At 32.0% G+C, this 13,546-nt stretch overlaps 2 protein-coding genes across 3 annotated transcripts in view; one reads left to right on the forward strand and one right to left on the reverse strand.

Moving 5' to 3' along the window:
- The window catches only part of esn (espinas), a 348,528-nt gene that overhangs the window by 113,235 nt on the left and 221,747 nt on the right, over positions 1-13,546 (forward strand). The gene's annotated exons all lie outside the window — the stretch shown is intronic.
- The window catches only part of LOC142239889 (uncharacterized), a 38,901-nt gene continuing 36,927 nt past the window's right edge, over positions 11,573-13,546 (reverse strand). Inside the window, exon 6 of the mRNA XM_075311635.1 lies at positions 11,573-11,803. Coding sequence (XP_075167750.1) covers positions 11,621-11,803 — 183 coding nt within the window. The 3' untranslated portion in view covers positions 11,573-11,620. The remainder of the gene's footprint in view (positions 11,804-13,546) is intronic.

Here is a 13,546-nt window from a genome sequence, read left to right on the forward strand (position 1 = left end):
TATTTATAAACATTTTGTGTCCCAAACATAATATGTTCTAACATATTAACATATATGTCCCAAACATGTTATGGTAGTTTATGAATATTATATGCTTGCACTTAAAAATATTGTGTTAAAAATTTGAGTTCCAAACATGTAGTTTTTACACCCAAACATATGAAAAACAGTCTTTTTTGGTCCGTGTATAATATGATTGTTTTATAGGTTTTTATACCCTCCATCATAGGATGGGGGTATATTAACTTTGTCATTCCGTTTGTAACACATCGAAATACTGATCTAAGACCCCATAAAGTATATATATTCTGGGTCGTGGTGAAATTCTGAGTCGATCTAAGCATGTCCGTCCGTCCGTCTGTTGAAATCACGCTAACTTCCGAACGAAACAAGCTATCGACTTGAAACTTGGCACAAGTAGTTGTTATCGATGTAGGTCGGATGGTATTGAAAATGGGCCATATCGGTCCACTTTTACGTATAGCCCCCGTATAAAGGGACCCTCAGATTTGGCTTGTGGAGCCTCTAACAGAAGCATATTTCATCCGATCCGGCTGAAATTTGGTATACAGTGTTGGTATATACCAAATTTCAGCCGGGTCGGTCTCTAACAACCATGCAAAAATTGGTCCACATCGGTCCATAATTATTTATAGCCCCCATATAAACCGATCCCCAGATTTGTCTTGCGAAGCCTCAAAGAGAAGAAAATTTCATCCGATCCGGCTGAAATTTGGTACATGATGTTGGTATATGGTCTCTAACAACCATGCAAAAATTGGTCCATATCGGTCTTTAATTATATGTAGCCCCCATATAAACCGATCTCCAGATTTGACTTGCGAAGCCTCAAAGAGGAGCAAATTGCATCCGATCCGGCTGAAATTTGGTACATGGTATTGGTACATGGTCTCTAACAACCGTGCAAAAATTGGTCCACATCGGTCCATAATTATATATAGCGCCCATATAAACCGATCCCCAGATTTGGGTTGCGGAGCCTCAAAGAGAAGCAAATTTCATCCGATCCGCCTGAAATTTGGTACATGATATTGGTATATGGTCTCTAACAACCATGCAAAAATTGGTCCACATTGGTCATAATTATATATAGCCCTCATATAAACCGATCCCCAGATTTGGCTTGCGAAGTCTCCAAGAGAAGCAAATTTCATCCAATCCGGTTGTAATTTGGAACATGGTGTTAGTATATGATCTTTAACAACCGTGCCAGAATTGGTCCATATCGGTCCATAATTATATATAGCCCCCATATAAAACATTCTCCAGATTTGACCTCCGGAGCCTCTTGGAGGAGCAAAATTCATCCCATCCGGTTCAAATTAGGAACGTGGTGTTAGTATATGGTCGCTAACAACCATACCAAAATTGGTCCAATCACACACAAATTGGTCCATATCGGTTCATAATCATGGTTGCCACTAGAGCCAAAAATAATCTACCAAAATTTTATTTCTATAGAAAATTTTGTCAAAATTTTATTTCTAGAGAACATTTTGTTAAAATTTTATTCGGTTCATAATAAAATTTTCATCATTGTCAAAATTTTATTTCTATAGAAAATTTTGTCAAAATTTTATTTCTATAGAAAATTTTGTTCAAATTTTATTCGGTTCATAATCATGGTTGCCACTCGAGCCAAAAATAATCTACCAAGATTTTATTTCTATAGAATATTTTGTCAAAAGTTTATTTCTATAGAAAATTTTGTTAAAATTTTATTTCTGTAGAAATTTTTGTCAAAATTTTCTTTCTATAGAAAATTTTGTAAAAATTTTATTTCTATAGAAAATTTTGTCAAAATTTTATTTCTAGAGAAAATTTTGTTAAAATTTTATTCGGTTCATAATAAAATTTTCATCATTGTCAAAATTTTATTTCTATAGAAAATTTTGTCAAAATTTTATTTCTATAGAAAATTTTTTTCAAATTTTATTCGGTTCATAATCATGGTTGCCACTCGAGCCAAAAATAATCTACCAAGATTTTATTTCTATAGAATATTTTGTCAAAAGTTTATTTTTATAGAAAATTTTGTTAAAATTTTATTTCTGTAGAAATTTTTGTCAAAATTTTCTTTCTATAGAAAATTTTGTCAAAATTTTTATTTCTATAGAAAATTTTGTGAAAATTTTATTTCTATAGAAAATTTTGTTAAAATTTTATTTCTGTAGAAAATTTTGTCAAGATTTTATGTCTACTTTGACAAAATGAATTATATACGTATTGGATCGATCTTTTTTGATTTAATATATACCACGTATGGACTTACATACAATTTAGATGATGGTGTTAAGAGGTTTTAAGATACCTTGCCATCGGCAAGCGTTAACGCAACTTAAGTAATTCGATTGTGGATGGCAGTGTTTAGAAGAAGTTTCTACGCAATCCATGATGGAGGGTACATAAGCTTCGGCCTGGCCGAACTTACGGCAGTATATACTTGTTTTTTCTGTTACTAAATCATTTGATTTCCAAACGATATTAATAACTGTTCGGCATTAATACCAACATTTTAAAAGAAAGATCAAAAGCTCTAGATCAGGGTCACTGTTTCTTGAATGAATAAACTTGTTTGAACGTATATATTAACCGGTTTTATATAATGAAGATAGTATTTTGCTTTAATGTTTTAATTTGTACTTCAGTTTTTAAGAATCCAATATTTTCTGGATGATCTTGTTATATACAGTATGTCAAGAAAGTCTTTTGACATTGCCAAATATTTCAAATTCTAGAAATAATTGAAATATTAAATATTTTATTAAATTTTTAATTCTGTGTACGTATGTATACTTTGCAAAATACATAATAAAATATTTTTTTAAAATTTCATTATATTTAATTTTGGAACAAAACATAATTTTTATCCCATTGTCAAAACACTTTCTTGACAAACTGTATATAATTTCCATTACATCAACACTAAAACGCAACAAATGATCTAAAAACCGTTTTCACTTGTCTCTGATATGGCAAGTATAAAATTTGTCAAAATCGGTATTTTCATTCGTGTAAATATTCCATGTGATTGTGCCTAATCTAAACTTTTAACTCTTTTTCGCTGGTAACCAAAAACTAAATTGAAGTAATAAATTATTAAATTTAATTAAATGACAACGGCAACTACGAAAGGAGCCCACAATAATGCCTTGACTTTTAGCCTTACTAAAGAGCAAGTGTAAAACTCTTGCTACGAGGGTGTACGTTGGTGTCGTAGTGTCTTTGTATATGAATTCGCATTTTGTCCTTAGATACTTTCGTGGTAGAAAGTGTTATAAACGAGCAAAACAAAAAGTCCATAAAGGATAATGGGGCTAATAACTAAAATCACAGCTAAAAAGTAACACACCGAAAAATATTTATTCATGCATATATCCTTATGGTGGTTGTTAATCCATAAAGGTTATAGCATATAATGGGGTGTCCTGAATAAGAGATGTATTTTAAGATGTGTTGAATACACTGTTTAAGTTTAGGTCAATCCAAAGATTTTGACATTTACTTAAGGATTGTGTTGATGACTTCAAAGCCGTACCTTCTTTAAAATAAAAATATATTTTCTTGAGACAATTTAAAATTGTCAAATAATGTTTATTGATTAATTTTGAGGGTGATAGACGTTTAGTCTGTTTTTTTTTTAAATTTTATGGATGTTGAAATTCGTTTCCAATTACCTCACGTTTTCATCAATGACAAAGTATAATAAATAATTTTTAGTATAATAAATAATTCCGAGAAGAACATTGGCGTAGCTAGGGGTCCCCTAAATTAAAAAATAGTTTATGATGTTTTCTTCACAATTTGTTTCATTAAATTTTGGACACGAATTTTGGATTTAGGTCTTTGAAGTAAGGCAAACTCCTTTAAAATAAAGAAAATCATTTTTGATTTAAAGTAATTGACTTTTGAATTACCTGACATATTGAAGACTTGGATTAAAAATAAATGATTCAAAAATAGACTACTGCTTATTTGGATGATTTTCCATCTTTGGTTTAAAGTTTTATATTACGAAAACATTTATGACTTGGAAGTATCTGTTATCTGTTTTGGATTTTTAAATTGGCATTTATTTGTATATGAAAACTTTGAACCAAAATTCGATAAATGTGGGGATCCTATTTTCAAAGCTAGATACTTCCCTAAAACTGTATTTATTTTAAAGAAGCGGTATCTTTGGCTTGAAATTAACCTTAAGGGAAGGGCATCATCTTTGAATTCAAGTTATATTTCTTTTAATGGAGGCATGCTGAACGGTGCACATATTTTCTGAATATTACATTATATTTCAATGATTTAGAATTTTAGAGAGCTTGGTGATTTTCAAGGTTCTGAAATAAATTTCCAGTCCCTTGTTCGCTTCATCATCGAGCTCAAAAATCGAGTAAATTCGATTAATATCCCTGCAAAACAGTTGAAGTTGTTCCACAAGCATTTCCTTTTAATAACATTCTGGGATCCTCCATCTTTTTTTCCACTTCCGATTAAGTTCTTTTGTATCCGTCTTAGAAAATACTTTATTTAAACGTCTAATGTCAAAATTTTATTTTTGACAATTGGATGTCGTAATACAGAATAGAAAATACATATATAAAAAAGTAAACAAATACAATAAAAATAAAACTAAAATTTTACTCAAGCGGGGATTTGAACCTGTCCAAGATTACTTTTTCTTTTCCATGAAACTTCTTTTGAGAAGGTTTTGCTATTTTAGTTAAAAACAAACTTTAAACCAAATATGCAAAAATCATTAAAATGCTAATGAGCCTCTCTTTGAAAAAAATTCTATATTTTAATTAAATTAAAGGTTATTTCATTACATGTTAGCCTGATACCGAAACAGGCAATTGACGTCCAAATGCATTATATCTAATTATACAATTATTTTTCGAGCTTTATGGACAGATATAGATTAAGGAACATGGTTAATAGAGCCATTGAAAAGAAAACGCCAGATACAAATCTATACACGCCTGGACTGTACATGTTTCGGTTCGGGCGAATGAACCTTTCCACAGCCTTTAGTATAGATCTGGCTGGGAGAGATGACTCAATTTTGGGCCCTTTATGCTAGCTCCTTATGGAGAAAACATTTGGGAAATTTCCTCTTACAAATTGAATCATCTTTTCTCCCACTGTACATCATCTTTTCATATAACTTACAAGTCCCTTAATCTTATTTTTATTTCGTTTTGTTACATAGTAATGCAACAACACGAAATTTATTTTTAGAAAGCTAATTTGTTAGAATTCACCTAAGTGGTGAACAGTCGAACAATGCTTATTGTTTCTACAGTCAACTACAACATATGACAATTAACAGAAACATGTACAGTCCAGGCGTGTATAGATTTGTATCTGGCGTTTTCTTTTCAATGGCTCTATTAACCATGTTCCTTAATCTATATCTGTCCATAAAGCTCGAAAAATAATTGTATAAAGGTTATTTCTTTAACTCAAAATGATTTTCTTTATTTTAAGGATAATTTGCCTCACTCCAAGGATATGAGACTTTAACAGAGGGATGCAAATTTCAAGGACCTAAATTTATTGAAAATTTTTAAAGCAAAGATTATGAACCATCTTTTCATTAAATTTTTTTATTTTAAAGAAATTGGCCTTCAATATTGTGTAAATTGCAAGTCCTAAGATTTATGTTCGATAGCCTTCCATATTAGAACAATATTTTTGTAAGAATACTCGTGCTACTGATTTTCGATGCAAATTTTCTTTGTACCAAAAGATAATATCCTCCTCCGGAGAGGATTTCAAAAAATTTCTTCAATTATATTGACAAACAATTTCGCAGGATACACTAACATCTTCTTATGTTCTTCATATGGAAATTCACACACATAAACACATTCAAATTCATTTTGAGGTTTTACAATAGCATGTTCCTGTACACATACATTGAGAATGTATATGTAGTCGAGATAATTAGGATTTTAATTATTTATGACAAAATCTATAGAGGCGAAAAAGCGAGAAGTAGAACGGGAATCGTGGAAATTCAACTGCTTCTTATATCAAAAATAGTGGTTGAGGGTTGGTTTCCTAAACCTACTGTAAAACTCCCGATTGCTGAACAAATCTACATGTGTTAGTTTGAGGGTGTAAGTGAGTATGCTGAACACCATTTATGTGATGATGGAGATGATGATGGTAAAGTGTTGTGATGTTTTGTTCTTATAGTAAGCTTTGTACTTCCTGTTGACATCGGTGGGAACAGTTGTAGGTGTGGTGAGGGTGGCATTGAACCCAATTATGGGGAACTCACACACACACATATGAACGATTATTATGAAGACAATGATTAAAGATTATAAATGTTTATGATGTCAAAACCACCAGCAACAATTTAACAACATTACAGATATGACACTGTCATCTTAATATAATATTTTATAATAAACTTTAATGGACTAACCCTCCCACTTGGTATATTTTTGTAAATATAACTATGCTCAACACCATAGAATGGGAGATATAGTATTATATCTCCCATCCTATGGCGGTGTCAATCGGAAATATACCTACTGAAAAAAGTGATCTGCTTTATGGTAAAAATAAATTATTTCGTGAGAATATTAAACTAAATTGTATTCCATTTGCTATTCGTTTTTTTTTAAATAATAAGAAATAAACTTATTCTGAGAAATCGGTGTGAAATCTGCGTTTGTAATATAGCTTAGTTAAATTTTCCTTTCTGTAGGGGTTTGACTGTCTTTTGAGTGTATCTGCTACTTCTTGTTGTAAAAACGAAGTGAATTTCAATCATTGACATCAAATTATTGCCATATTCAACATTCCGTAGTTCATTCCTACACTCAAACAAAGTGTATGCAATTGGAGTCCAAGATTTCGACCTTTTTTACAGTTCTCCAAAATAGGAACATTGTACTACAAAGTGGTTTATATGGTCATAATTGGGCGCCAATGATTTTTATACCCTCCATCATAGGATGGGGGTATATTAACTTTGTCATTCCGTTTGTAACACATCGAAATATTGCTTGCGGAGCCTAAAAGAGAAGCAAATTTCATCCGATCTGGCTGAAATTTGGTACATGGTGTTGGTATATGGTCTCTAACAATCATACAAAAATTGGTTCACATCGGTCCATAATTATATATAGCCCCCATATAAACCGATCCCCAGATTTGGCTTGCGGAGCCTCAAAGAGCAGCAAATTTCATCCGATCCGGCTGAAACTTGGTACATGATGTTGGTATATGGTCTCTAACAACCGTGCAGAAATTGGTCCACATCGGTCCATAATTATATATAGCGCCCATATAAACCGATCCCCAGATTTGACTTGCGGAGCCTCAAAGAGAAGCATATTTCATCCGATCCGGCTGAAATTTGGTACATGATGTTGGTATATGGTCTCTAACAATCATACAAAAATTGGTCCACATCGGTCCATAATTATATATAGCCCCCATATAAACCGATCCCCAGATTTGGCTTGCGGAGCCTCAAAAGCAGCAAATTTCATCCGATCCGGCTGAAATTTGGTACATGGTATTGGTATATGGTCTCTAACAACCGTGCAAAAATTGGTCCACATCGGTCCATAATTATATATAGCGCCCATATAAACCGATCCCCAGATTTGGGTTGCGGTGCCTCAAAGAGAAACAAATTTCATCCGATCCGCCTGAAAGTTGGTACATGTTGTTGGTATATGGTCTCTAACAACCATGCAAAAATTGGTCCACATCGGTTCATAATTATATATAGCCCCCATATAAACCGATCCCCAGATTTGGCTTGCGAAGTCTCCAAGAGAAGCAAATTTCATCCAATCTGGTTGTAATTTGGAACATGGTGTTAGTATATGATCTTTAACAACCGTGCCACAATTGGTCCATATCGGTCCATAATTATATATAGCCCCCATATAAAACGTTCTCCAAATTTGACCTCCGGAGCCTCTTGGAGGAGCAAAATTCATCCGATCCGGTTAAAATTAGGAACGTGGTGTTAGTATATGGTCGCTAACAACCATACCAAAATTGCCACTCGAGCCAAAAATAATCTACCAAGATTTTATTTCTATAGAAAATTTTGTCAAAAGTTTATTTCTATAGAAAATTTTGTTAAAATTTTATTTCTGTAGAAATTTTTGTCAAAATTTTCTTTCTATAAAAAATTTTGTGAAAATTTTTATTTCTATAGAAAATTTTGTGAAAATTTTATTTCTATAGAAAATTTTGTTAAAATTTTATTTCTGTAGAAAATTTTGTCAAAATTTTATGTCTACTTTGTCAAACTGAATTATATACGTATTGGATATATCTTTTTTGATTTAATATATACCACGTATGGACTTACATACAATTTAGAAGATGGTGTTAGGAGGTTTTAAGATACCTTGCCATCGGCAAGCATTACCGCAACTTAAGTAATTCGATTGTGGATGGCAGTGTTTAGAAGAAGTTTCTACGCAATCCATGATGGAGGGTACATAAGCTTCGGCCTGGCCGAACTTACGGCCGCATATACTTGTTTTCTTTACTTTTAGTTAATCTTTGCTTTTATGAGAAGTACGAATTTCATTTCCAATACGAGATAAATTCCTTCACTTTATTAGCTTTTAACATGTAAATTAATACGAATTTTACACAAATTAATTCGGAATTTCCTAAAATTTGTACCAAAAATGTGTCCAACTTGAACTTAGTATAGCGTTAAAAACTGTTTTATAAATTCGATAAAACTTTTCCAACAAAATACAAAATTTTCTTAAACAAAACGAAAAAACCATTAATGGTAAATAAATTTCCTTCAATTTGTCGCTGATTTATTTATTTTTATCACATCGTACCATATTTAAAAATTTCTAAAATTAACTTACATTTTCTTTTCAGGTGGGTTCACTTTATATTATAGCTGTATTACCCTCATTGATTCATTTGTCAAATTGGCATAGTTTCTATGCTTGCGAGATGACAGTGACCACAACTGATCAGCTACTTTTATAAATGTATAAGCCTAAAGGTATGCAACAATTTTATATTTATTTTATATAGTAACTATTTTGAGTTGTATCAAAAATTTTTTTGAAAATGTCCAAATAAATAAAAAGGGCGCACATATGCAGTGTTAAACAAATTTGACCATAATTACGTGAAATATTATTTCTTTGATAATTATTTTGTTTGTACTTCAATGATTTTGGTATTGATTCCGAGCCAAAAAAAACGGAGGATTGAAGTAAGGACAAATAGAAGACACAATTCTCTTTTAAATTTGAATTTTGTGTACTTGATTCTAGGAAACAAATTTTAATTCATTCATTATACACTCAAAAAAAAGTGAACTCTCTATTTCACTAAAGCCAATTTAACTTTCGTTTAGTTCATGGAATTATTATGTTTGGAGAAAGTTTCCTCTACTCTAAATTTTTTTTGTGTACGTTAGTTAAATTAACTAAAATCGAGGAAAAAAATATACACAAATGAAGGATAAAGATTAACTAAATTCGTGTCTTCCACAAAATAGTTCAATATTTCTTTAAATTTGTAAATTTTACTACAAATGCGTTCATCATTAACTTCGTATGTCACTAAAGACATTCTTGCACTTTTGAACTCCTTTTTTTCCTTAAAACTACAAAATTTTCTTTAACAAGTGAAAAAACTTAATTATGTCTAATAAATTTTCTTGAATTTGTCGAAAAATATTTACATATTTTTATGACATCGGCGTGATGCCAGCGTTGGTTATTCTGTTTAGTTAAAATTTTCTAAAAATATTCCAAATTTTCTAAAATTAACCGAAATTTTTCTTCCTGGTGGGTTCACTGTTTTTTCAGTGTACCCTCCACCATAGGATGGGGGGTATATTAACTTTGTCATTCCGTTTGTAACACATTGAAATATTGCGCTAAGACCCCATAAAGTACATATATTCTGGGTCGTGGTGAAATTCTGAATCGATCTGTGCATGTCCGTCCGTCCGTCTTTTGAAATCACGTTAACTTTCGAACGAAACAAGCTATCGACTTGAAACTTGGCACAAGTAGTTGTTATTGATGTAGGTCGGATGATATTGCAAATGGGCTATATCGGTCCACTTTTACGTATATCCCCCATATAAACGGACCCCCAAATTTGGCTTGCCAAGCCTATAAGAGAAGCAAATTTCATCCGATCCGGCTGAAATTTGCTACATGGTGTTAGTATATAGTCTCTAACAACCATGCAAAAATTGGTTCATATCGGTCCACTTTTACGTATAGCCCCCATATAAACGGACCCCCACATTTGGCTTGCGATTGCTCTAAGAGAAGCAAATTTCATCCGATCCGGCTGAAATTTGGTACATAGTGTTAGTATATGGTCTCTAACAACCATGCGAAAATTGGTCCACATCGGTCCATAATTTTATATAGCCCCCATATAAACCGATCACCAGATTTGACCTCCGGAGCCTCTTGGAAGACCAAAATTCATCTGATTCAGTTGAAATTAGGTACGTGGTGTTAGTATATGGTCTCAAATACCTTTGCAAAAATTGGTCGAAATCGGTCCATAATTATATATAGCCCCCATATAAACCGATCCCCAGATTTGACCTCCGGAGCCCCTTGGAAGAGCAAAATTCATCCGATTTGGTTGAAACTTGGTACGTGATGTAAGTATATGGTATCCAACAAACATGTCAAAAGTGGTCCATATCAGTCTATAAATATATATAGCCCCCATATAAACCGATCCCCAGATTTGACCTCCGGTGCCTTTTGGAGAAACAAAATTCATCCGATCTGGTTGAAATTTTGTACGTGGTGGTAGTATATGATATTTAACAACCATGCCAAAAGTGGTCCATATCAGTCCATAATCATATATAGTCCCCATATAAACCGATCCCGAGATTTGGTTTTGGAGCCTCTTGGAGGAGCAAATTTCATCCGAGTCAGTTGAAATTTGGTACATTGTGCTAGTATATGGCCGTTAACAACCATGCCTAACTAGGTCCATATCGGTCTATAGTTATATATAGCCCTCAGATAAATCGATCCCCAATCACACAAAAATTGGTCCATATCAAGTTCATAATTGTATATAGCCCCCATATAAGCGACCCCCATATTTAAATTCTGGCTCCCTACGTACCGTGAAAAAGTCCATATCGATTCGTAATTATTTGTAGACTTACCTACACATACCTTTTTTGTCTAATATATACCACGTATGGACTAACTCACAATTTAGAAAACGATGTTAAGAAGTTTTAAGATACCACAGCCCACGTAATTCGATTGTGAATGACAGTCTTCCGTAGAAGTTTCTACGCAATACATGGTGGACGGTACATAAGATTCGGCCTGGTCGAACTTACGGCCGTATATACTTGTTCTTGTTGTTTTTAAAATTTTAATAAATAGTAAATAAATTACATATATAGTATAAACATACATTTACTGTGTAGAAAATATTGTTCATTCTGGAAAGAGGAAAATTCATGAGTAAAACAAATTGGAAAATGCATTCAAATAAAACTAAGATAAGCTACTAACGGCGTATTTTTTCGATTAAAATTGACTTTTCGGTTAACCGATTTTTGTTAAAATAAGAGGTGCTATTGCTTTTTTTTACTATTGCCATAATCGAACTTCTCGAAAAATTCAAATGATACATCATATTTAACGACAATTTTCTTATAATACTTCCAAACCATATCAATGCTGTACTGGCCTAGTGGTATTGGCAATAGGTTTATATATTTTTCATTGTATCGATATTCCCTTAGGTACACCTCATTCTGAAAAAAGGAAAATTCATTAGTAAACATAAATTGGAAAATGCAGTCAAATAAAACTAAGAAAATCTACTAACTGCGTAAGTCTAATTTTGTAATCTTCATCGAGCTAAATCGGCTAATCAACTTGTAATGAAAATATCGAAAAGTCACCCTTGAATTGACAAGGGAGTGCGATATAGTTTTTTTTTTTTTGATTGCTGACAACTCATGGTTAGCTTAGTTATAGTGGCAGCCCAATATTTCAGGCTCACTTAGACAATTCAGTCCATTGTGATACCACAGTGGTGAACTTCTATTTTATCACTGAGTGCTGGCCGATTCTATTTTAAGCTCAATGACAAGGGACCTCCTTTTTATAGCCGAGTCCCAACGGCGTTTCACATTGCAGTGAAACCACTTACACTGAAAAAAATATTGACCTAATATGGAAGATTATGCAACTTAAATTTTAGGACTCGAAATTTACGCAATGCTAAGGACAAAATTCTTTAAAATAATGACATTTTAATTAAAAGTAAGTTTATAATCCTTGCTTTTTTCATCAAATTAAGGACACAAATCTTGAAAATTTTCGTCCCTATGTTGAATTTGTAGATCTTTGAAGTAAGGCAACTGTTCCTTAAAATGAAGAAAAATATTTTTAATTGAAAGAAATCGTCTTTAGCTCAACTGACATATTGAATTTTTAAATTTAAGATAAAAACGCTTCAAATATAGGCTAAGACTTATTTTAAGAATTTGCATATTTGGTTTAAAGTTTTTTTAGCATTAAGAAAACAGTTTTTACTTTGAAGTACTTGGTATAATGTGGATTTTGAAACTGGAATTTGTTTGCACCTTTATTAAGATATCGCAAACAGAGAATAAAAATTCGATGAATGAGATCTGTATCCAATTTTAATTTTATCGATCCTACACGGATGAAAAAGACTGTTTTTCATATGTTTGGCTATAAACATTATATGTTTGGAACACAAATTTTTAAACACAATATTTTTGAGTGCAAGCATATAATGTTCATAAACTAGCATAACATGTTTGGGACATATATGTTAATATGTTAGAACATATTATGTTTGGGACATAAAATGTTTGTAAATATAATATGCTTGGATGCAAACATATATTAATTTAGAAATAGCCTATAAACATATATGTGTTTAGTAGCTTAGAGCGCTATTTAACAGGGAGCGATATTGAATTAAGTTGGTGGTTGTTGCTTGTTATTACAAAATTAACATTTTATTTATCCTTGGGCAATTGATCAGCTACTTCTTTGATCCTTACAAACTGTGTGGTCCGCTGTTCGAATCCCCGTCCGGCAAAAGGTAAAATTAAAATAAAAAAAAAAACATACAATTGAATAATTTCTTCTACAATGTTTGTATTACAGAAAAAGGTGCTAAGAACTAAAAAATCTCGTGGAAGTGAGAAAGATGTGGGGGAATATACAATTGGGCAGAAACAAAATTTTGAGCATTCAGGTCGAAAACCTATGTTGTTAGCACCTATATTACCTGTTTATTTTCATAATTCATTATGATTGTAAATATATAAATAAATAAATAAAATTTTGAGCACAATATTGTTTGGGAGAATTTTTTTAAGCATATAATATTTTTGGATGCAAAATGCTTCCAAACATATTATATGATCACAAAATAACATATTGTTTTTTGGAAGACAACATTATTGAATTTGGATGCAAAAATACAAAATGTTTGGAACTTAGACTACCCAAAC

This window comes from Haematobia irritans, chromosome 5 (genome assembly GCF_050003625.1).
Source record: "Haematobia irritans isolate KBUSLIRL chromosome 5, ASM5000362v1, whole genome shotgun sequence".
In the NCBI taxonomy this organism is placed as follows: Eukaryota; Metazoa; Arthropoda; class Insecta; order Diptera; family Muscidae; genus Haematobia; species Haematobia irritans.